Raw genomic sequence first — 22,436 nt, 5'->3', positions numbered from 1 at the left:
TGACAGTGACCACCTGTATCTACATGTATATATATACCTTCTACCCATTGACAGTGACTACCTGTATCTACATGTATATATATACCTTCTACCCATTGACAGTAACCACCTGTATCTATATGTATATATATACCTTCTACCCATTGACAGTGACCACCTGTATCTACATGTATATATACCTTCTACCCATTGACAGTGACCACCTGTATCTATATGTATATATATACCTTCTACCCATTGACAGTAACCACCTGTATCCACATGTCCACCTTCTACCCATTGACAGTGACCACCTGTATCTACATATATATATATACCTTCTACCCATTGACGGTGGCCACCTGTATCTACATGTATATATATACCTTCTACCCATTGACAGTGACCACCTGTATCTACATGTATATATACCTTCTACCCATTGACAGTGACCACCTGTATCTATATGTATATATACCTTCTACCCATTGACAGTGACCACCTGTATCTACATATATATGTATACCTTCTACCCATTGACAGTGACCACCTGTATCTACAGGTATATATACCTTCTACCCATTGACAGTGACCACCTGTATCTACATGTATATATACCTTCTACCCATTGACAGTGACCACCTGTATCTACATGTATATATACCTTCTACCCATTGACATTGACCACCTGTATCTATATGTATATATACCTTCTACCCATTGACAGTGACCACCTGTATCTACATATATATGTATACCTTCTACCCATTGACAGTGACCACCTGTATCTACAGGTATATATACCTTCTACCCATTGACATTGACCACCTGTATCTATATGTATATATATACCTTCTACCCATTGACAGTGACCACCTGTATCTACATGTATATATACCTTCTACCCATTGACAGTGACCACCTGTATCCATATATATATATATATATATACCTTCTACCCATTGACAGTGACCACCTGTATCTACATGTATATATACCTTCTACCCATTGACAGTGACCACCTGTATCCATATATATATATATATATATACCTTCTACCCATTGACAGTGACCACCTGTATCCATATATATATATATACCCACCTGTATCCATATATATATATATATATACCTTCTCAAAATTTTAACATGATTCCTTTATGACTTCCAAAAAGCAACATTTAATTTTGTTAAAATGATTTCTCTCCACCTACCCAAAGATATATATATTAGCTTTTGTGAAAATAAACTTTCACTATCGGCTACTATTTATATTGATGTTTGTACAGAACCTTTAGGATTGTCATGTCTGCCAGTCAATAGAAATTTGTTTTTCAATCATTGTTCTCGCTCTATATTGACTCTGTGCGTGGCAGATGAATCATTCTCTTACCTCGTGACAGACAGATAAAAAAACTAAGAGGATAACTTTTCATCCGAAAGCAGGCCTATGTGATGATATCTGATTGTCTTTATGCATATGGAACTTCGATAATCCATGGTTCAAAACACAATTCATTTTCGGTTGTAAGTTTCATAGATATTTTCATGATTGATGGGGGCAAAGACCATTTATGATGGTGTAGTAATTTATTACCGACTACACACAGTCCCAAATATACAAATCTGCACTGATAGCAGGCATGATGGTCAAGATTCATATATCACTATATCCCCCTCCACGCTCAGACACCCAAAACAAGGGGAACAACTCCCGTGGCCATTACCACAAGGGTACAGAAAAGGTTATTTCTGGAAAGTTTTTTCAATTATCTGAGTTTGAAATTTCATTATAAATCGTTTACTTAAAATCTTCACCTATGTAACTTATATCTTTATGTTGCATTATTACAATAATTACGGTAACAGTGCTGGTATTTATAAAAAACATTCTTACATGTACATAAATTGGTAAATATGTATTGCCTAATTTTGCCTCATGTGCAGTGTGTAATGCACCGTACATTTGACAAGATAATCAGCACTGCGGGCAGCAGCAGACATCAAACTGTGATATTCCTCATCTCAGACAGGTAACTTTAGCAATATTAATTGTCTGCCAATATCCAGCATCCCTGCTGCTGTTTCTCATATAAATCTTACAGATTTTTTAAGAATCTGACAGTTGCCTGACACATGAAACATGAAATGTCCTAATCGATTGTGGAAATATTCGTCAAGGGAAGTAGTGCAGGAATTAACTGGACAAGATACACCATTTTGAAAATATTTATGATATATATAGAGTAACCAGCACTCTGCAGACTTAACAATTGTTAATGGTGTAAAATATCAATTTCAGCTACACTTTTATTCACTTGCTTTATAATATCAAGCAGACGGATATGCTTTGATTTGGGGGGTGGGGGGCAAATCGAAAGGTTTAAGTTTTGGGTTGAATGTTTAGCCTGATTTGGAGATATTTATTACAAAATATTCTCTGGATGCATTCATAACTTAGTGGTAAGAACAATATTGTATGTAAATGTTAATAGTGTTTTTGTGCTGTATTCTACCACATAATGTCATCGCCAACTATTTTGTCTTGTGTCTCTGATTGTCAGGTTAAAAAAACCTGCCCTTAATCACCAAGTTGATCATATCACAATTGATGTGCCACATGTCTAACTGAGATTTGTTAGCTTGCTGGTACATAATAAAGTCACATTTTCAAATATATACCAAAGGGGGGGGGGGGGAGGAAATATGAATATTCTTGTGGTTATCTGATTAACAATGATCATTTTTCATTACCAGGACATAAATATTGTTTTGTTATTTTAATAATCAAAAACAAGAATTGTTTATTTATATGTCAAGTTTGACATACAGAATACACTAGGGCCCTGTAAGCAATAGACACAACTGCTATCTGATAATGGTGCTTTTCTGATAATGGTAAAGTCATACCTACAGTGTTAAAACATCTACATCGTTTTGATATCAGATTGTCTGTGCTTTTATGTTGTTGGCTTTTAATTGGCTGCATGGTTTTATATTTAAAATCAACATGTTGTCACCAAGCAATGGTCAATCAACATACACGTTGTTGATAGTTTATGTGAAGTGATGAAATAGAATGTATAAACAATACATATAACATGTATCATCACCAGGAGGGTAATGACACAACACATTATATGCCTTGTTGGATGACAAAGGACCAGTTTCAAAATAGTGTTATTGAGGCGGACAGCAATGGATGAATAGTATAGTTCTGGATATTATTGTAATACTATATATGGATGTAACAAAACGACTTCCAAAGGGAACATATATTGCTTCTGAACGACTCCTAATCTCAAAGTATGTATCTAGTATATGGAATCCCTGGTATTATTGTCATTGTGAATGAAACCCAGATCCCAAAGGCGGCTTTCATTGTTTTTGTCGGAGGTTTCCATTGTTTGAAAAATGGTTAGATCCCAAAGGTTGCTGTCAAGTATTTTAGGTAACAGAATCAAACTCTTCTAGTAGAAAAACACTAGGCCTGCTATACTAAGAATTTAATGTGTTTTTAATTTCACCTACAAGCATGGTATTCCCAAAGGTATATCTCGTATATAGAAGTGTAGGCTTTACACAGGGTTCAAAGATCCAGAGAAGAACTGATAAAAAAAATGGAGCAGTGTTGCTGATATAAGAGGAAGGAAGTTCTGACAGAGCTAATTACAATGATTTGGCTGTTACTAAGTGGCAAGACAAGGGCCCAACATCTATACTGGACAGTTATTATTACTGGTACTGGGGTAATTCCTTCATTGATGGGACTTAAATGCCCATGTGTTTTAGATAATCTGTCTATTCTGGAGCTATTTAGGGACTAATCAGTCAATTAGACAAAAACAAAATTTAAAAGAATATACCAGTACATATTTCAATTTTTTTTTATTTAATTGTGTTGTGTTGATGATTATAATAGCATTGACCATTAAGAATAGTGATATTATGTTTCTAGTTACAAAAGATTTGTTTTTTAAAGATGTAGAACTGACATTAAAAGACAGAGAGAAAGAGGGGAGAGAGAGGGGGGGGGGGGGGGGGGGGGAAGAAAGAGAGAGAAATGAAAGTTGATGTTGTATTAGTACATTATTAATATATTTCACACAACCAGAATTAGTGATAGAATTGGATATACAGATTAGTTAATTAGAGGTGTATGAAATTTTAAAAAGCTATTAAAAACCTTTTTATAATATGTTACTTAGACTTAAATTGGGAATTAATGTAATAGATATTGAAGATAACTATTCATTACATGTCATTTAAACATATACATCTGTGACTATCAGGAATAAGTATAGTATCAGTGTAACACCCTCAAAATATTCCGTCAACGTATCTGTCAATTTCAGATAACATAGCCACATGAGAGTAGGATTGAATGAAAAATGGGAATTTTAGTGGCCTATTGCATAAGCGTGACCTGTCAGAATTCTGACATTGAGTAAATTGAGGGATTGTATGCCTACTGTTGACTTGATAGGAAGTTGTCTGGTATGGATTGTGTGTATTTTATTATTATCGATTTGACAGAAGGATATGATCTCTTGAGATTACAAACAAGTCCACACTTGAGATTGCCATCTCCACCCCCACACATCCACGTATTATGTCATCATTTCAACAAATTACATTTCTGTAATTTGACTACAGATCTTCTGTTTTGAAAAAAAATAATGGAGAAATTAAAAAAAGAAAACTTTGGAAATTGCTTTGAGCTCAGATTAAATGTTTAACAAAGATTATACCTAAATCAATTTCATAGCCAAATTTCTTTTCTTATTATTTCTTTATGTAATTATATGAAATTTTAAACGGAAATAAAAAAAAAAATCATTCTTTTAATGGAGCTCTATATTATACCTTTCATGTATGCATGTGATTTAAACAATAATTTGAACTTGTATGTAACTGAATCACCAATCAAAATCATTTCACGGGCATCACTTTATCAATTACAGGACCTTGTACAGCAACAGTTTAATAATAAGATGTCTTTATTTGACACCAGAATTTAATAATGATGATGATAATTATGATTTCTGTTTATTTTTCAGTTTTGATGTTGAGAATGGTACGGGTCCCGGCGGCCATGGCCTCGAGGGTTCCAGCCCATCAGGGAATCGTCTGGTACTACAAAACCTTCCTCAACGCCGAGAATCCTTCCTCTATCGCTCCGACAGTGACTTTGACATATCTCCCAAGTCTGTATCGCGGCATTCCTCCATGCAAAGTGAAATGTAAGTTGTCAACAGGTGTTAAAAATATATATTCTGTAATATCAATGAATATAATGATAATGTGTTTACATTTTTAAAGGAAAATCATTCCCTAAGAATGAATGATCAATTTACCAATTGCAAAAATGTTTGTTAAAATCTTTTTAAATAATCAGTGGTTTGATTGTATTCAATTTTTTCTTTTCAGTGAAATAAAATTTTACCCCTTCCCTGATGTTAGGGGAAGATACCAAATATCTGAAGTTTTCTTGATTACTCATGAACTTGTCCTCCCATTTCAGTGAAACGTTTTACATATCATAGCTAATCCCTGAAGTTATACATCTGGGTATTAATTAATTTCTAGTCCTTTTGATACAAATTTATGTCCATTTGATACAGATTTATGTCCCTTTGATACAGATTTATGTCCCTTTGGTACAGATTTATGTCCCATTGTTGGTATTCAAAGCTGACCAGACCCTTTTCTTGCTGTTGCACATTTTGTATTTTTATGGATATTTACTACTACTAAAAAAGGAGTAATATATTTTTTTTCTGGCAATGCTTCCTTTAAAACTGTAATGAATGTACATGTACTTGTGCATCTGTTTTTTCCCAGATTGTTAACAGTCATGGCAAACAAAAAAGAGGTCCAATATTGAGGAAAACTTTATTTTGTCTATGAAATCTCTTGAGATTTCCTTCAAACATGGTATAAAAGTGAAAAAGGGGATGGTGACAAATTTCTATTGCCATGGTAACTAGAATACGATTGGCAAAAATTAAGCCATTGTCTGATAAATCTTAAGAAATTGATGATTGAAATCTGTGATAAATTTGGATTGTAACTGTTTACATTAACCTTGATTGTTAAAGTGAAGGCTAACTCGTGTTGGTGGTATTAATTATCTTCCGATGACAGTTCTCTCTTTTTATTTCAGATATGCTATGATGTTGTTAGTATTAGATAGCAATCTGTAAAGATTTCCACTATGCTGGATTGTCAAGAGATCAAGTCTTCAAAGTATATTAGTGTCAGTTATATATGCCAAGATTCATAGCTCAGTTGAATGTGTCATAATTGAAACATCCTGAACATTACTTTTTTGCCGCACCTTATCCCAAGAAAAATGAGTCATTTGATCTGAGTACAGTATATGATTAGAAGCTCCAATGTTTTGATTTAATAATACAGTTTATTTTTCAGAATAATGACACTAATGGTATGTCCGATATGGTTTAAAACCAGACTTCTCCTTCCCAGAAATATTCTACAGAATGCTAATATCACTTGACTTTTCAGGTTGTCTTCATGATAGACATTTTACCTGGACTACTCCTGTCAACATGTTTAAACAATTTCAATGAAACTACACAAGAATGTTAGGAACCATGTGTAGATATGCTTGTATTTTTTCGTTTTTTTTTTTCCCTGTCAGACACAATTTTGTACCGTCTACTCCTCTCAGGAGTACGCATAGATTTCAACGAAAACTTTGCACACATGTTATTGTTCTTGTGTCTCCCTAAAAGCCATAAAGTTTTCACCATATTTTACCAGAGTTATGGCCCTTGATGCCACTAAGTGAGATTTTGTGTGGACTACTCTAAAAACTGATAAGTACACATTGTGTGTTGGTTAATCCTTACATTTACATTTTTGATCGTTTTTACATTGTAAGTGTACCTTGAACTCAAATGAAAGTATTTCAAAATTGTGTGCGACTCCTTTTAGATCCTAGCTTCATTTCATCCCAAAGGCAATAAATTAGTTATACACAAAAAATACACACACACAAATATCTATTCATGTTTATTATTAACATCAATGTGTTTTGAAGGTTTTTAATTGGATCTATTATTGATTTGACTAGTAATTAAGTTTATATCTTCCAAAAAATTATAGCGATATTTTGGTTTTTTTTCGTCAAATGAAGAAATTCTTATGCAAACCATCAAAACAATACATCACGAGAGACATGGTGTACAATTAGGATTCCATCATCTACATCACTGTATAACCTGTGATATGCTAATTAAGGGGCTTACTCTAGATCTGTCAGCTGTAATTATCTTTGCTAGTTATTATTAATTTTATAATACACCCATATTGGAGCCTTATAAAAACACAACTATTTTCTTTTGCATTTCTTCTGCAAAGTTATAATGCTGTAAATGTCATTTTCTAGGGATTTGATTTTCGTTAAGAATAGACCATAAACAAGAATAACAAACACCTGAAAATATCATAGGTAAAATTATAGTCCATTTTGACATCTTACATCTTTTTTCTTCATATATACTGGTTTACTTGGAAAATTATAATAGTAGGAAGGGACAACTTTAACAGTATCTCTAGAATATGTGGAATGCTGCATGCTTTGTTGTTGTACTGTTCTGTCTGTGCTGTTCTGGATTCACAGTGACAATTTCTTTATATTTATGTATTTCTTGTATTTCGGTAAACACATCTGGCTAGCTATTTACAGCTTCGATGCCATTAACAATACAATATCGTCCACTTCCAGATCTCATTCTTCTTAAAGTGGCTAGCCACTCACCCCAACGTCATATTCAGATCACAAAGCTGTGTAGATACATCAGTGATTTCTTTGCTGAGTTTTACAGGGAAATGGAGCTGGACGCTCTTGTAAAACCTTCATTATGAATAAATGTCTGTGAATGTATAATTCTATTTTCCATTTGTAGTGTCTGTTGAACAGGATTCAGAGAATCTCATAGGAGATGTCTATAGTATCTTTCCTTGTCCGTGATTTGATTGGAGATATATACCTACAGATTGCTTGGCTCTTAGTAATTTTGCTCTCTGCTCCAGATGTGGTATGGTAGATATCGTAATTTACTCGGCTTCTGTTGAAACTTACATCACTTGATTGTTTTTCGTATACAACTTAACCTATCTCTGCTTTTCAAAAGCAAAAGATGATAAGAATATGACAGAAAATATGTATTTTTTTTCTCCTGTAATTATTGTTGTTAAGATTCTTGCTGGTTCTTTTTTAGTCGGACTGGTAAGAACTGATATTCAAAACCTTCTCTTTAAATTTATAATTTGGACCAAGTGATATATCCGGGGAGTCATTTTAAACTGGATACAAAAACAAAATATTATTGCATTATGAAAACGAGGAGCGATTACATTGTTGTTGATATACTGTCCTACTTCAGAGGTTCGCAGAGTTTAAACATGTCAGCTACACACAGTAAACAGCAACTTTGGATGAGGCTTGGAAGTGTACCAATTTCTTTGATCTGATGGACTAATGACTATAATTAGAGTTTGTCGTTAATTAACAGTGTAAGAATACATAATCTAATGTGTTGTGCCTACAAAAGCCTTTCTATATCAATGAGCTATTTATACCATATAATGTAACCGAGTCTGTGAACTGATATTAAACAGGTTTTACTGTGGTGTTCTGTATAGACAGGTTTTACTGTGTTCAGTATAGACAGGTTTTGAGTTGGTGTTTAGTATAGACAGGTTTTGATTTGGTGTTTAGTATAGACAGGTTTTGAGTTGGTGTTTAGTATACAGGTTTTGAATTGGTGTTTAGTAAAGACAGGTTTTGATTTGGTGTTTAGTATAAACAGGTTTTGAGTTGGTGTTTAGTATAGGCAGGTTTTGAGTTGGTGTTTAGTATAGACAGGTTTGACTGTGTTCAGTATAGACAGGTTTTACTGTGGTGTTCAGTATAGACAGGTTTTGAGTTGGTGTTTAGTATAGGCAGGTTTTGAGTTGATGTTTAGTATAGACAGGTTTTGAGTTGGTGTTTAGTATAGACAGGTTTTGAGTTGGTGTTTAGTATAGACAGGTTTTGAGTTGGTGTTTAGTATAGACAGGTTTTGATTTGGTGATTAATATAGACAGGTTTTACTGTGGTGTTCAGTATAGGCAGTTTTTACTGTGGTGTTCAGTATAGACAGGTTTTACTATGATGTTCTGTATAGACAGGTTTTGAGTTGGTGTTTAGTATAGACAGGTTTGACTGTGGTGTTCAGTATAGACAGGTTTGACTGTGGTGTTCAGTATAGACAGGTTTTACTGTGGTGTTCAGTATAGACAGGTTTTGAGTTGTGTTTAGTATAGGCAGGTTTTGATTTGGTGTTTAGTATAGACAGGTTTTGAGTTGGTGTTTAGTATACAGGTTTTGAATTGGTGTTAAGTAAAGACAGGTTTTGATTTGGTGTTTAGTATAAACAGGTTTTGAGTTGGTGTTTAGTATAGGCAGGTTTTGAGTTGGTGTTTAGTATAGACAGGTTTGACTGTGTTCAGTATAGACAGGTTTTACTGTGGTGTTCAGTATAGACAGGTTTTGAGTTGGTGTTTAGTATAGGCAGGTTTTGAGTTGATGTTTAGTATAGACAGGTTTTGAGTTGGTGTTTAGTATAGACAGGTTTTGAGTTGGTGTTTAGTATAGACAGGTTTTGAGTTGGTGTTTAGTATAGACAGGTTTTGATTTGGTGATTAATATAGACAGGTTTTACTGTGGTGTTCAGTATAGGCAGTTTTTGAGTTGTGTTTAGTATAGACAGGTTTTGAGTTGTTGTTTAGTATAGACAGGTTTTGAGTTGGTGTTTAGTATAGACAGGTTTTGATTTGGTGATTAATATAGACAGGTTTTACTGTGGTGTTCAGTATAGGCAGTTTTTGAGTTGTGTTTAGTATAGACAGGTTTTGAGTTGGTGTTTAGTATAGACAGGTTTTGATTTGGTGATTCATATAGACAGGTTTTACTGTGGTGTTCAGTATAGGCAGGTTTTGAGTTGGTGTTTAGTATAGACAGGTTTTGATTTGGTGTTTAGTATAGACATATTTGACTGTGGTGTTCAGTATAGACCGGTTTGACTGTGGTGTTCAGTATAGACAGGTTTGACTGTGGTGTTCAGTAAAGACAGGTTTGACTGTGGTGTTCAGTATAGGCAGGTTTGACTGGTGTTCAGTATAGACCGGTTTTACTGTGGTGTTCAGTATAGGCAGGTTTTGAGTTGTGTTTAGTATAGACAGGTTTTGATTTGGTGTTTAGTATAGACAGGTTTGACTGTGATGTTCAGTATAGACAGGTTTTACTGTGGTGTTCAGTATAGACAGGTTTTACTGTGGTGTTCAGTATAGACAGGTTTTATAGTGGTGTTCAGTATAGACAGGTTTTATAGTGGTGTTCAGTATAGACAGGTTTTACTGTGGTGTTCTGTATTGACAGATTTTACTGTGGTGTTCTGTATAGACAGGTTTTACTGTGATGTTCTGTATTGACAGATTTTACTATGGTGTTCTGTATAGACTGGTTTTACTGTGGTGTTCTGTATAGACAGGTTTTATAGTGGTGTTTTGTATAGACAGGTTTTACTGTGGTGCGCATTATAGACATATTTTACTGTGGTGTTCTGTATAGACAGGTTTTACTGTGGTGTTCTGTATAGACTGGTTTTACTGTGGTGTTCTGTATAGACAGGTTTTATAGTGGTGTTCTGTATAGACAGGTTTTATAGTGGTGTTCAGTATAGACTGGTTTTACTGTGGTGTTCTGTATAGACAGGTTTTATAGTGGTGTTCTGTATAGACAGGTTTTACTGTGGTGTTCTGTATTGACAGGTTTTATAGTGGTATTCAGTATAGACTGGTTTTACTGTGGTGTTCTGTATAGACAGGTTTTACTGTGGTGTTCTGTATAGACAGGTTTTATAGTGGTGTTCAGTATAGACTGGTTTTACTGTGGTGTTCTGTATAGACAGGTTTTATAGTGGTGTTCTGTATAGACAGGTTTTACTGTGATGTTCTGTATTGACAGGTTTTATAGTGGTATTCAGTATAGACTGGTTTTACTGTGGTGTTCTGTATAGACAGGTTTTATAGTGGTGTTCTGTATAGACTGGTTTTACTGTGGTGTTCTGTATTGACAGATTTTACTGTGGTGTTAAGTATAGACAGGTTTTATAGTGGTGTTCTGTATAGACAGGTTTGACTACAGTGTTCATTTTAGACAGGCATCTTTATGGTGTTCAATGTAGGAAAATTTTGTTTTGATTTATTAGACAGTTTTTATGATAATTTATTTTGTGTTCCCGACCCTAATTACGTCTTTCAGAAATGATTGACGTAATCCTGTTCTTTGGTATAAGGGAGATAATCCATGTTAAACTTTGATAAATTGTGGAGGTAATAATTGTTAGTGTTGCTTCTGAATTAAATAAAGTTTATTTTTTGTTTTGGCATGAAAAAATAGAAATACTGATTTAGAAAATGCATTGTCCAAATTTTGGTTATATTTGTATACATACAGTTGGCAAAGTGTATTTTTGTGTTTTGGTTGAGGACTGATATTGGTTGAGGAGATAACAGGGCATATAGGAATGTTGGGGTAGTGCCAACATGCGTACTTCATCTACACACACTTACCTTAGAGAAGATACAGAGGTTCAGGTCTGACAAGAGATGCTGACAACCAGTTGTAGTCTTAGAGTACTGTTAGAACGAGAGAAATAACTGGGATTGGGGAGAATGGGCCCAAATCAGATTATTTCAATTTCCCTTTAACAACAGACAGTGGTGTCCTAAATGATGTATCCATGGGGAATTTTTGTTCAGAAAATCATAATGATTAAGTGCTTATATGTTTCCAGTAGAACATATATATCTTTCCTGCATCAGAATATATACTTTATTTGTGTAAATTAAAAAGTATAACATTGTGATAGCAGGGATGTGTGTTATTGTTTGTTTTTTGTTTTGTTATATCAATTATAAATCAACAGGTGTGTAATCAATAAGGCAAGGATGTTTACAGGTGCATATTTTAAAATAATCATAGAAAAAAAAAAAACATTTTAAAAGACATTTTCAAAAGATACAACCAGCAAGAACCTTACTATATTAATTATTGTGGAAGGTAATTGGTACCATCTAGCAAAAAAAATTCATTTGAATTCTCAATGGACTAACATGTTGTAGCACAGATATATAGTTCAGTCAACATGATTCAAGGTGACTAGAGTTATTCCCCTTGCATAATGGTATCTGTAACTGATGAAGAAAAGAAATGTAATATGTAAGATGTGTTTGCCATTAAATGGAGTATGCAGGATAAAGATGCATTATATCATTATATATATTTATTGTACTTTTGCCAGTGAAATATAGAAAATTACCAAACTGCTAAAACTTTATACTTTCACTGCTGCAATAATCAGTGAAAATATAAGATTTTGCAGTGAAAATATAAGTTTTGAAGTGAAATTAAAAGTTTTTGCTTTTTGACCAATCAGAGTGAACCTTTGTATTCAACTCTTTGAAATTTGACAATTTTTCCAATCAAAGCGAAGAAAGATAGATGGGTAATTTGCTGTATTTCTGAAATATTCAGACTAGTTTTTGACAAAATACTTACGTTAATGTTAGCTTTTCATGCACAGATTCTCCGATGTCAGCAGAAAATGCTTAAAATAAGCTGATCAGTCCTTTTCGAAATGTTGCCTTCACGTTGACATGGAGTAATGTCACAAGGAGACAACAGCATGAATTATGTTACTGATTCTCACACTTTTGACAGTCTTAATTTTTTGATGTTTTTAATTTTGTTTTTAGCATAAAAATGCAACAAAAAGAAAATTGAATGGTTTCCCGTTGAATATTACATATGTTTTACTCATATGACGAAATATGTCGATATTTTTCACTCATGCTTAGCTCTCATGAAAATTTTGATATTCTGTCATAATTGTGAAATATGTTACATCCAACGGCAAACCATTCAACATCCTCTTAATATCGTTTTTTTTTAAGCATTATACATGAATTTGCTTTGAAATAAGAAGTAATAAATTTAATTCCAATTTAATCGATTTTTTTTTGGGGGGGGGGGGGGGGGGGGGCTGAATCTTCTTTAAGGTGTTGCCTTTTAACTTTTTTATGGTTTTCAACAGCAGAAATTTTAACTAAAAACTATTAATTTTGCAAACTATATGTGTAAATAGTCAAACTTATTTCATTGTTGTGTGAAAAGAATAGATGTAATTAAGAAATGTCGTCCTTGACAATGAGTAATGATTTCTATCTCTTGGTGCGGATTCTGTTCTAGCTTGTAATAATGTTAGAATTTAGTCAGTAATTATGATTAAGTGTGTATATGATAAGAAATGGGATGCAATGTATCGTTGGGACTTTGTGATCATTTATCAGTACAAAACCTTTGAGCCAAGAAATCAGTTTCCAGGTACAGGACCAATATATTCTAAAACTCGCTACTAAATGTGCAAATGTGTTTTGCGTGCAACAACAAATTTTTGCAAGTTTTTTCTTTTAAGAAAGAGCAATAGTAGTCAATTTTTCAGTCACAAGAAACCTTGTATTGGAATCAAAGGTTTTGTATAATTTCTCCACTCAGGATTTAAGTTACTCCTCTGAACAGGAAATCAGATCATTATGTTGTAAAGATGTGTTAAGATTTTTCATAGCCTGCAGATTTTAACAGAATTCAGAATTGATTTTTTTAGCAAACTTACAAAGAAAGATTGATGAAGAAAAAGCAAAAGTTTTGTTTAACAGGATTGAGAATTTAAAAACCACCTTACGGATTTTAAGCATCAGTATTGTATTGGAACAATACTATGAAGAGGAACTCGATAGGGGAGATGCCAAGGGACTGCTGATAGATAAAAATCTTGTGAGCCCTACAGGTAGAAATGGAAACAGAAATGTGTTGTACATGGTATTTCAGCTAAAAGATTGGATAAGTCTTGACAGAAACATCATGGAAACCTATTTTCGACTTGCAGTGGTGTGGTGTTCATTTGTTGGTAGCGGAATTGTGGTGTCAGGTAATGGAAAGTTATGTGTATGTTAATCAGGCTCGCTGTCGGTAGGAAGTTGACCTTGAATCACACAGATAATGGTACCGTGGAGAGTGGAATGTATATTATTGGTGGAGAAAAATTACCAAAAGGAGAAATGTGTAAAATTATAAAGACGAATGTGTAATTAATGGCTGAATGTTGATCAGCAAGGAACCAAAAGGAGAAACTTCTGCAAAAGAGGAATTCAACTCATAAAATGTGAAAGCAAACTTAAAACAAATTCAAGATATTAAGAATATGAAACAAAAGTGTTATTGATTTCATGGAAGTAGTGCAAACATAAAATTATTAAAAGTGGTCACTAACTTCTGCTGCTTGCCCCGACCTGTGAACTATGACCTCCATTGACCTGTCCCAGGTGATGACTGGATAACATGAGGAAGAAGACCCTTTGATTGATGATACCATGATATACACAAGGAGATCATAGGTAAGTGTTGTCTTTGTTATAATTATTACATATGTTGTTGATGTGCTTTTTCATCTTCTTTCATTTTACAGAATTGTATTTTTGGGCGGAAATAAAAGTTAAGAATAGAAGAATGTACAATGTACTAAAAAAAATTTAAAAAATCATAATAATTTTGTGTAGCTTTTAAACAGTTTTACCCTCTGTAACTTCCATACTTATATCAGTCACAATCTCTTTGCTCACAATAGAAATAATGGTGAAAATAATCAAATTCAATGTCTAAAGAAAAAATAATAACTATTTGTCATGTAAAATAAATATTAAATGTAAAAAATGATGTGAGAAAAATATTCTGACATTCATTAATTGTCACAGACATTCTGTTATACCATATCTCATTTGAATATAATTATAAGAATCAATATGTTTTAGGAATTAAGAACACGGTGATGGTGATAAACTCTGGATATATTTTTACCTTCTGTAAATTTCATTTTTGAAAAGTGGATATGTTATGCCTTCACCACTAAGGTAAATATTGTCTATGACACAAAGGTGATCTTTATAGACAGGTATTTCTGTAAACACAAAGGTGATCTTTATAGACAGGTATTTCTGTAAACACAAAGGTGATCTTTATAGACAGGTATTTCTGTAAACACAAAGGTGATCTTTATAGACAGGTATTTCTGTAAACAAAGGTGACCTTTATAGACAGGTGTTTCTGTAAACACAAAGGTGACCTTTATAGACAGGTGTTTCTGTAAACACAAATGTGACCTTTATAGACAGGTATTTCTATAAACGCAAAGGTGATCTCTCACTGGCAGGTAATATCTAAAGCATAATTCAAAGGTGACCTTTGCAGACAGGTATATACTATGATTCAATTGTGCTCTTAGTTGACATGTATATACAATGTTGACACTAGTAGACAGTTTTGTTTAACCAAGGGAAGTAACTCCATCACTCTTCTACCTCTCAAAATTGATGCTGGCAGTTTCTGCTGTGAAAAAATGTGTATGGTGTACAACTTGCAGAAAAGGAAAGCTGAGCTATTTTTAGACAATAAGACTTGTCTGATAATGTTTGAAAGCCGATACTGCTTATTAACGATGTGTTGACGTCATGCTTTGAAAAGTTACATGAGAAATATGAAGAGGGAATATGTTTACTTGTACTTCTGACAAGCTTACACAAAACAAATCGCTTGATTGACTGGTGACAGTGTGGAAGTCTGGTCAACTTAACATAAAGTGAGTTAACATTTATCATGTCTTTAAATATTTTTCAATTTTAAAGGTAAATTTGAAGAAGATATTTTACTTTGAAAGTGGATAATTAATGACAGCTTCAGTGACGATCATGCGACTCTGATTCACACATATCAACATCATTTCTCTTGTGATAGGCTTATAACTAAAGAAAGTGCAATCTTCTCTGACCAGTAATGATATTACCAGGGTACATATGTACCAAATCTGTTTAATACAGCCATTTGAAATATAACCAGGGTATGTATAAAAAATATTGCATTAGACAATTAGTAATCTAAGTATAATTAAATTTAAATAGAAGGAAAACAACTTAATTACCACCCTAACACACACAGCCCCCTCCTCCTACACCAAGAGGAACAAGTCAGCTTATCAGCTTTTGAATCCTCACAATCAATATTACTGTTGTCCTTGAAAATATAGGATTCTATAGCTTTAACAGATAAATAAATAAATGAATAAATGAGGAGGGAGTGGGGAGGCTGAAACATGATAGAGAACTGTGTCAAACATGTGGTTACAAGGCTGACACCTCATTCCTATGCTGCTAAAAGCTGTTTCATGTTACTTGAAACTGCACACATCAGTTTTAGCTGTTGTGGAATTAAAACTGAGGCAAATATGTACATCAAAATGTACATGCATAGTGGCAGAAAAATTTGGTGCATTGATTTTGTCTTGGTTACTAATGAGATGATTGGGGGGGGGGGGGGGGGGGGGGGGACTTATTATAGCCATAATTCTGAATTTTGTAAACTGACCGGAAATGATAGCAGTTAAATCTGTCCGTAAAACCATCTCTCTGTTCTAAGTGACCATTTCAGTTCCTCCCAAGCCTTTTAGCTATACTCTGTTGACGTGACTGCAATTTGTTATTCCTGTGATAACAACAACTCTCTAATAAGCAACCAGAAGTCTCCAAAATGCCTTCCATTGCCATTTTCGCACTAATAGCACCCAAATAGTTTACGGTCTAGAATTCTGATGATTTTCAGACATACTGACTTATAAGATACAAAAATTTGCATGAGAAATATAACAATTAAGGAATGCATAAATAGTCAACTTACTGTTAAATCATGATTTGTTATCTTTTTTGAGACATTAAAACAGATATTTGCCAGTGAAAAAGTCATTTAAAAAGTAGGAAATGCAGTAACGTAAATAATAATCAGGATGGATGTCTGGACCAAGATTTCAAGAGTTAAAAAAATATTTATAAATAATTGGTATACAGGCATTGGAAACTAATGTAATAAACCAATAAAATATATTTCAAAATTGAAATCGATGTGGTTTGCTATGCTAAAAGAATTACAAAAATATATTTGATGATAGAAATGATAGTATAATAATAATAATCAAAAATGTATTTATTTTTCATACATGTATATATTATTAATCATTATTGCAATTTATAAAGTGAATAAAAAGCTTATGAACATTTATTAAATCTAAGATATCCCTATTAAGAGACCACTCCATAAGAGACGGATTTTCAACTTCCCTTAATACATATTTGACTACATGCAGAGATAGCTGAAGGCTGAAGCCATTTCTAATGGCCAATTCTCTCTGCCTAATTTCCTGTGGTCACTGTCATTTAATAAAGATGAGAAGGTATCATAGCTGAATTTAAACTGGTATTGTTTTATTATTACAAAATTTTGGATGTATTTCTAGTAGGGGAAACAATATTTGGATTGTTTTTTGTTGCAAATGTTTCACATAAAAAAATATAATCAAAGGCATTACTTATGAACAGGAGTATAGGATTTTGTTATCAATGACATGGCTGGTGAAGGGGATGTTATCCTCCCATCTTGTATGAATGCGCTCCTCTTCTAGTTGTAGACATAGATTACATATAGTTCTTCAATAATTAAACCTTTTAACCCTTGTGGACTTGTCACCATCATCAACATGTAACACCATCAATTAGTCATCACTGTCATCAACATGTAACACTATCAATTAGTCATCACTGTCATCAACATGTAACACCATCAATTAGTCATCACTGTCATCAACATGTAACACTATCAATTAGTCATCACTGTCATCAACATGTAACACCATCAATCAGTCATCACTGTCATCAACATGTAACACCATCAATTAGTCATCACTGTCATCAACATGTAACACTATCAATCAGTCATCACTGTCATCAACATGTAACACTATCAATCAGTCATCACTGTCATCAACATGTAACACTATCAATCAGTCATCACTGTCATCAACATGTAACACTATCAATTAGTCATCACTGTCATCAACATGTAACACCATCAATTAGTCATCACTGTCATCAACATGTAACACCATCAATCAGTCATCACTGTCATCAACATGTAACACTATCAATTAGTCATCACTGTCATCAACATGTAACACCATCAACTAGTCATCACTGTCATCAACATGTAACACTATCAATTAGTCATCACTGTCATCAACATGTAACACCATCAATTAGTCATCACTGTCATCAACATGTAACACCATCAATTAGTCATCACTGTCATCAACATGTAACACCATCAATCAGTCATCACTGTCATCAACATGTAACACTATCAATCAGTCATCACTGTCATCAACATGTAACACTATCAATTAGTCATCACTGTCATCAACATGTAACACTATCAATTAGTCATCACTGTCATCAACATGTAACACTATCAATTAGTCATCACTGTCATCAACATGTAACACCATCAATTAGTCATCACTGTCAACATGTAACACCATCAACTAGTCATCACTGTCAACATGTAACACCATCAACTAGTCATCACTGTCATCAACATGTAACACCATCAATTAGTCATCACTGTCATCAACATGTAACACTATCAATTAGTCATCACTGTCAACATGTAACATCATCAATCAGTCATCACTGTCATCAACATGTAACACTATCAATTAGTCATCACTGTCATCAACATGTAACATCATCAATCAGTCATCACTGTCATCAACATGTAACACCATCAATTAGTCATCACTGTCATCAACATGTAACACCATCAATTAGTCATCACTGTCATCAACATGTAACACCATCAATTAGTCATCACTGTCATCAACATGTAACACCATCAATTAGTCATCACTGTCATCAACATGTAACACTATCAATTAGTCATCACTGTCAACATGTAACATCATCAATTAGTCATCACTGTCATCAACATGTAACACCATCAATTAGTCATCACTGTCATCAACATGTAACACCATCAATTAGTCATCACTGTCATCAACATGTAACACTATCAATTAGTCATCACTGTCATCAACATGTAACACTATCAATTAGTCATCACTGTCATCAACATGTAACACTATCAATTAGTCATCACTGTCATCAACATTTAACACCATCAATTAGTCATCACTGTCATCAACATGTAACACCATCAACTAGTCATCACTGTCAACATGTAACACCATCAACTAGTCATCACTGTCATCAACATGTAACACCATCAATTAGTCATCACTGTCATCAACATGTAACACCATCAATTAGTCATCACTGTCAACATGTAACACCATCAACTAGTCATCACTGTCATCAACATGTAACACCATCAATTAGTCATCACTGTCATCAACATGTAACACTATCAATTAGTCATCACTGTCATCAACATGTAACACCATCAATCAGTCATCACTGTCATCAACATGTAACACTATCAATTAGTCATCACTGTCATCAACATGTAACATCATCAATCAGTCATCACTGTCATCAACATGTAACACTATCAATTAGTCATCACTGTCATCAACATGTAACACCATCAATTAGTCATCACTGTCATCAACATGTAACACTATCAATTAGTCATCACTGTCATCAACATGTAACACCAGCAATTAGTCATCACTGTCATCAACATGTAACACCATCAACTAGTCATCACTGTCATCAACATGTAACACTATCAATTAGTCATCACTGTCATCAACATGTAACACTATCAATTAGTCATCACTGTCATCAACATGTAACACCATCAACTAGTCATCACTGTCATCAACATGTAACACTATCAATTAGTCATCACTGTCATCAACATGTAACACCATCAATCAGTCATCACTGTCATCAACATGTAACACTATCAATTAGTCATCACTGTCATCAACATGTAACACTATCAATCAGTCATCACTGTCATCAACATGTAACACTATCAATCGGTCATCAACAGGTAACACCACACATGTGTTGACACTTAATTTACACTGTTGAGATATTTTGATTAACTTGACAAGTTGTATGTTTGTATTGATCTTAATTTGTTGTGTGTCAATTCCAAATTCTTAGAAATTAATCTTGGAAAATTGAATTCTTGTAAACGGTCATTTGAAGGAGCATAATCGGCTGTGTTGATTGTAGGTTGGTTGATGACAGCTTAGCTAGAGCATTGACTTCAGCCTCTAGTTGTACTTTAACTAATGTATAAGGATTTCTAGGTCTGTCCTGTCCTGATAAATGAGTTTTAGTCAAAAAGTATTCACAACCAAAGCCGATACTTGAGGAAACTTCATATAGATGGGTAGAGAAACTATTTAGATAAGAGTACAAATTTGTGCTCAATATTAAGTTGTCTGTGACATCCAAGAATCACTTGTACTGTTATCTGATTTCAGGTGGTTGGCATTTAGGAAGACATCCCATGCCAATGCTACCACAGATGTTCAAATGTACAGAAAACATATATAATCATGGTCTAATGAGTTTCTTTGACATGCATGTCTCATCGACTATCTGGATATTTACATGTAAATTCCATCAGCTAGATTAACAGATGTTGATATCCTTTAGATTTTGTTGGATCAATATATTCTGTATATCAGATATAGTATCAGATAAACTTGTCACACATGTATAATGGGAGACAGTAATATTGCAATGCTATAAAACACAAAGTTTTCATGTTGTTTTCCCTGGTGTTAAGTGTTGTCTCATTCCAAATTGTCTTTTTGTCTTTTGTCATTGAAGTCTTTTTCTTCCTTGTATCTAATGTAAATAATTTTTGCTATAATTTTTGTACTTTTCTCGCACATTCCACAAAATTTTCGATGTGAGATGATAAATTTTGCTATAAGATATGTGACCTCGCTATAAGTTTTCAGAATGGTAAATCTTTAGCTTTACCAAACCAAGCACCAGAGTGACTGCTTGCCATTCCAGCTGATCTAATTTGTGTTAGTGGTGGACAGATCATGAAACTATAGTAATCACATTATTAAAAATCTCTGTTTTGATGGGGTCTCTTTCATAGCTTATTAGATTAACTTTGGGGCCCAGAATTACCTATACAGTCACCATTTTGGTCTTGCTGTGGGCATCATTCCTTTCCAACAGATTTCTGAATTCTCCCTGCTGTCTGTCAAAAAATAACAGTTAATACAATTTACTGTAGATTCTAAGCTTTGTGAATGTACTAGTATCAGTAAATATGATAATGATAATAGTAAAAACAACTTGATACAATTAAATGTTGTTTCCAAGCTTTGTGAATGCACTATTGTTAATAAAAAAAAACACCTAATACTACTTGATTTAGTTTCCTAGCTTTGTGAATGCATCATTATAGATAAAATACAACTTTAGTGTGTACCTATTGTACTCAGCAATGACATAAGATACTCTGAAACCTTTCTATAAACCGACCAAATTTCTTTGTGAAGTTCGGTTTAGACAGTGTCCACTGTATCATTCGATCCCTGACTCCTTTCTCTAGATAGGAATTTACATCCACCTGTTACTCAACACTTGTTTATTACAAAAACCTCAGTGTTATACTCAGTCAACCCTAGACTCAAATACTTATTTGTGCACCTGATGCATAGAGCAAATCACCTGTGTACATCGGACCTCACTCTCCCCTCAAACCCTGATGGACATACAGACCATCAATCCTTTTATTATGTTGACCACTGTCCATATCTACAATATTTAGGACATTATATGATTTCCTCGGTTAGTGAGGTAGCTGTCAGATCTGTTTCCCCTTGGAGTCTGGCTTAATCAAAGCAGACAGTGCTGGAATGAATCTTTCATCAAATGATATCTAATTTGATTGGTGAGTGCAGAACCTTAGATAGGAATCTAGCTACCAGTTGTATGCAGTCCTTAGTCCTTACCTTGTCCTGTCCAACTGTTTTACCCTTCTGGATCTATTAATTTTTTTCATTAATATTATGATGGAAGTGTTTTAAATGTGTACCACAGGGCTTGGTCAAATGTGTTTCTGTTTTATTAGTTTTCACACTTTGATTTAGTTTTGTTGGTCTGATTTATACAGGCATCCAGATTATGCAGGTTAGGACATTAAATATCTGTACACAGCAGTCCAGATTACGCAGGTTGGGACCTGAATGAACATAGAATTATCAGGGCTAGAACTTTATTTTCAAAACCACTAGTCAGTCGGGCTAGCCATTCAAAATTTTACTAGTCCAAATGTAAATTTCACTAGCCCAGTCGGGCTAGTAAAATTGAAAGTTGCTAGCCCGAAAAATATTGGAAATATAACAATGAATATCGATGTTAAATTGTGACATATTTATTATCATGTTTCTCATGATATTGTACATGTACATATATATATGTCCTCATGTGTAACAGATCAG

The 22,436-nt window shown here is 33.8% G+C and overlaps 1 protein-coding gene across 5 annotated transcripts in view; it reads left to right on the top strand.

Moving 5' to 3' along the window:
• LOC117325438 (cAMP-specific 3',5'-cyclic phosphodiesterase 4C-like) overlaps positions 1-22,436 on the top strand; it is a 343,137-nt gene that overhangs the window by 195,828 nt on the left and 124,873 nt on the right. For all 5 annotated transcript variants that reach the window (XM_033881644.1, XM_033881646.1, XM_033881648.1 and 2 more), the window contains one exon: positions 5,040-5,222. In XM_033881644.1, coding sequence (XP_033737535.1) covers positions 5,040-5,222 — 183 coding nt within the window. The remainder of the gene's footprint in view (positions 1-5,039; positions 5,223-22,436) is intronic.

The sequence above is a fragment of the Pecten maximus genome, chromosome 4 (assembly GCF_902652985.1).
Source record: "Pecten maximus chromosome 4, xPecMax1.1, whole genome shotgun sequence".
Taxonomy (NCBI): Eukaryota; Metazoa; Mollusca; class Bivalvia; order Pectinida; family Pectinidae; genus Pecten; species Pecten maximus.
The sequence above is the reverse complement of the archived record's forward strand: the minus strand, read 5'-3'. Positions and strand labels throughout refer to the sequence as shown.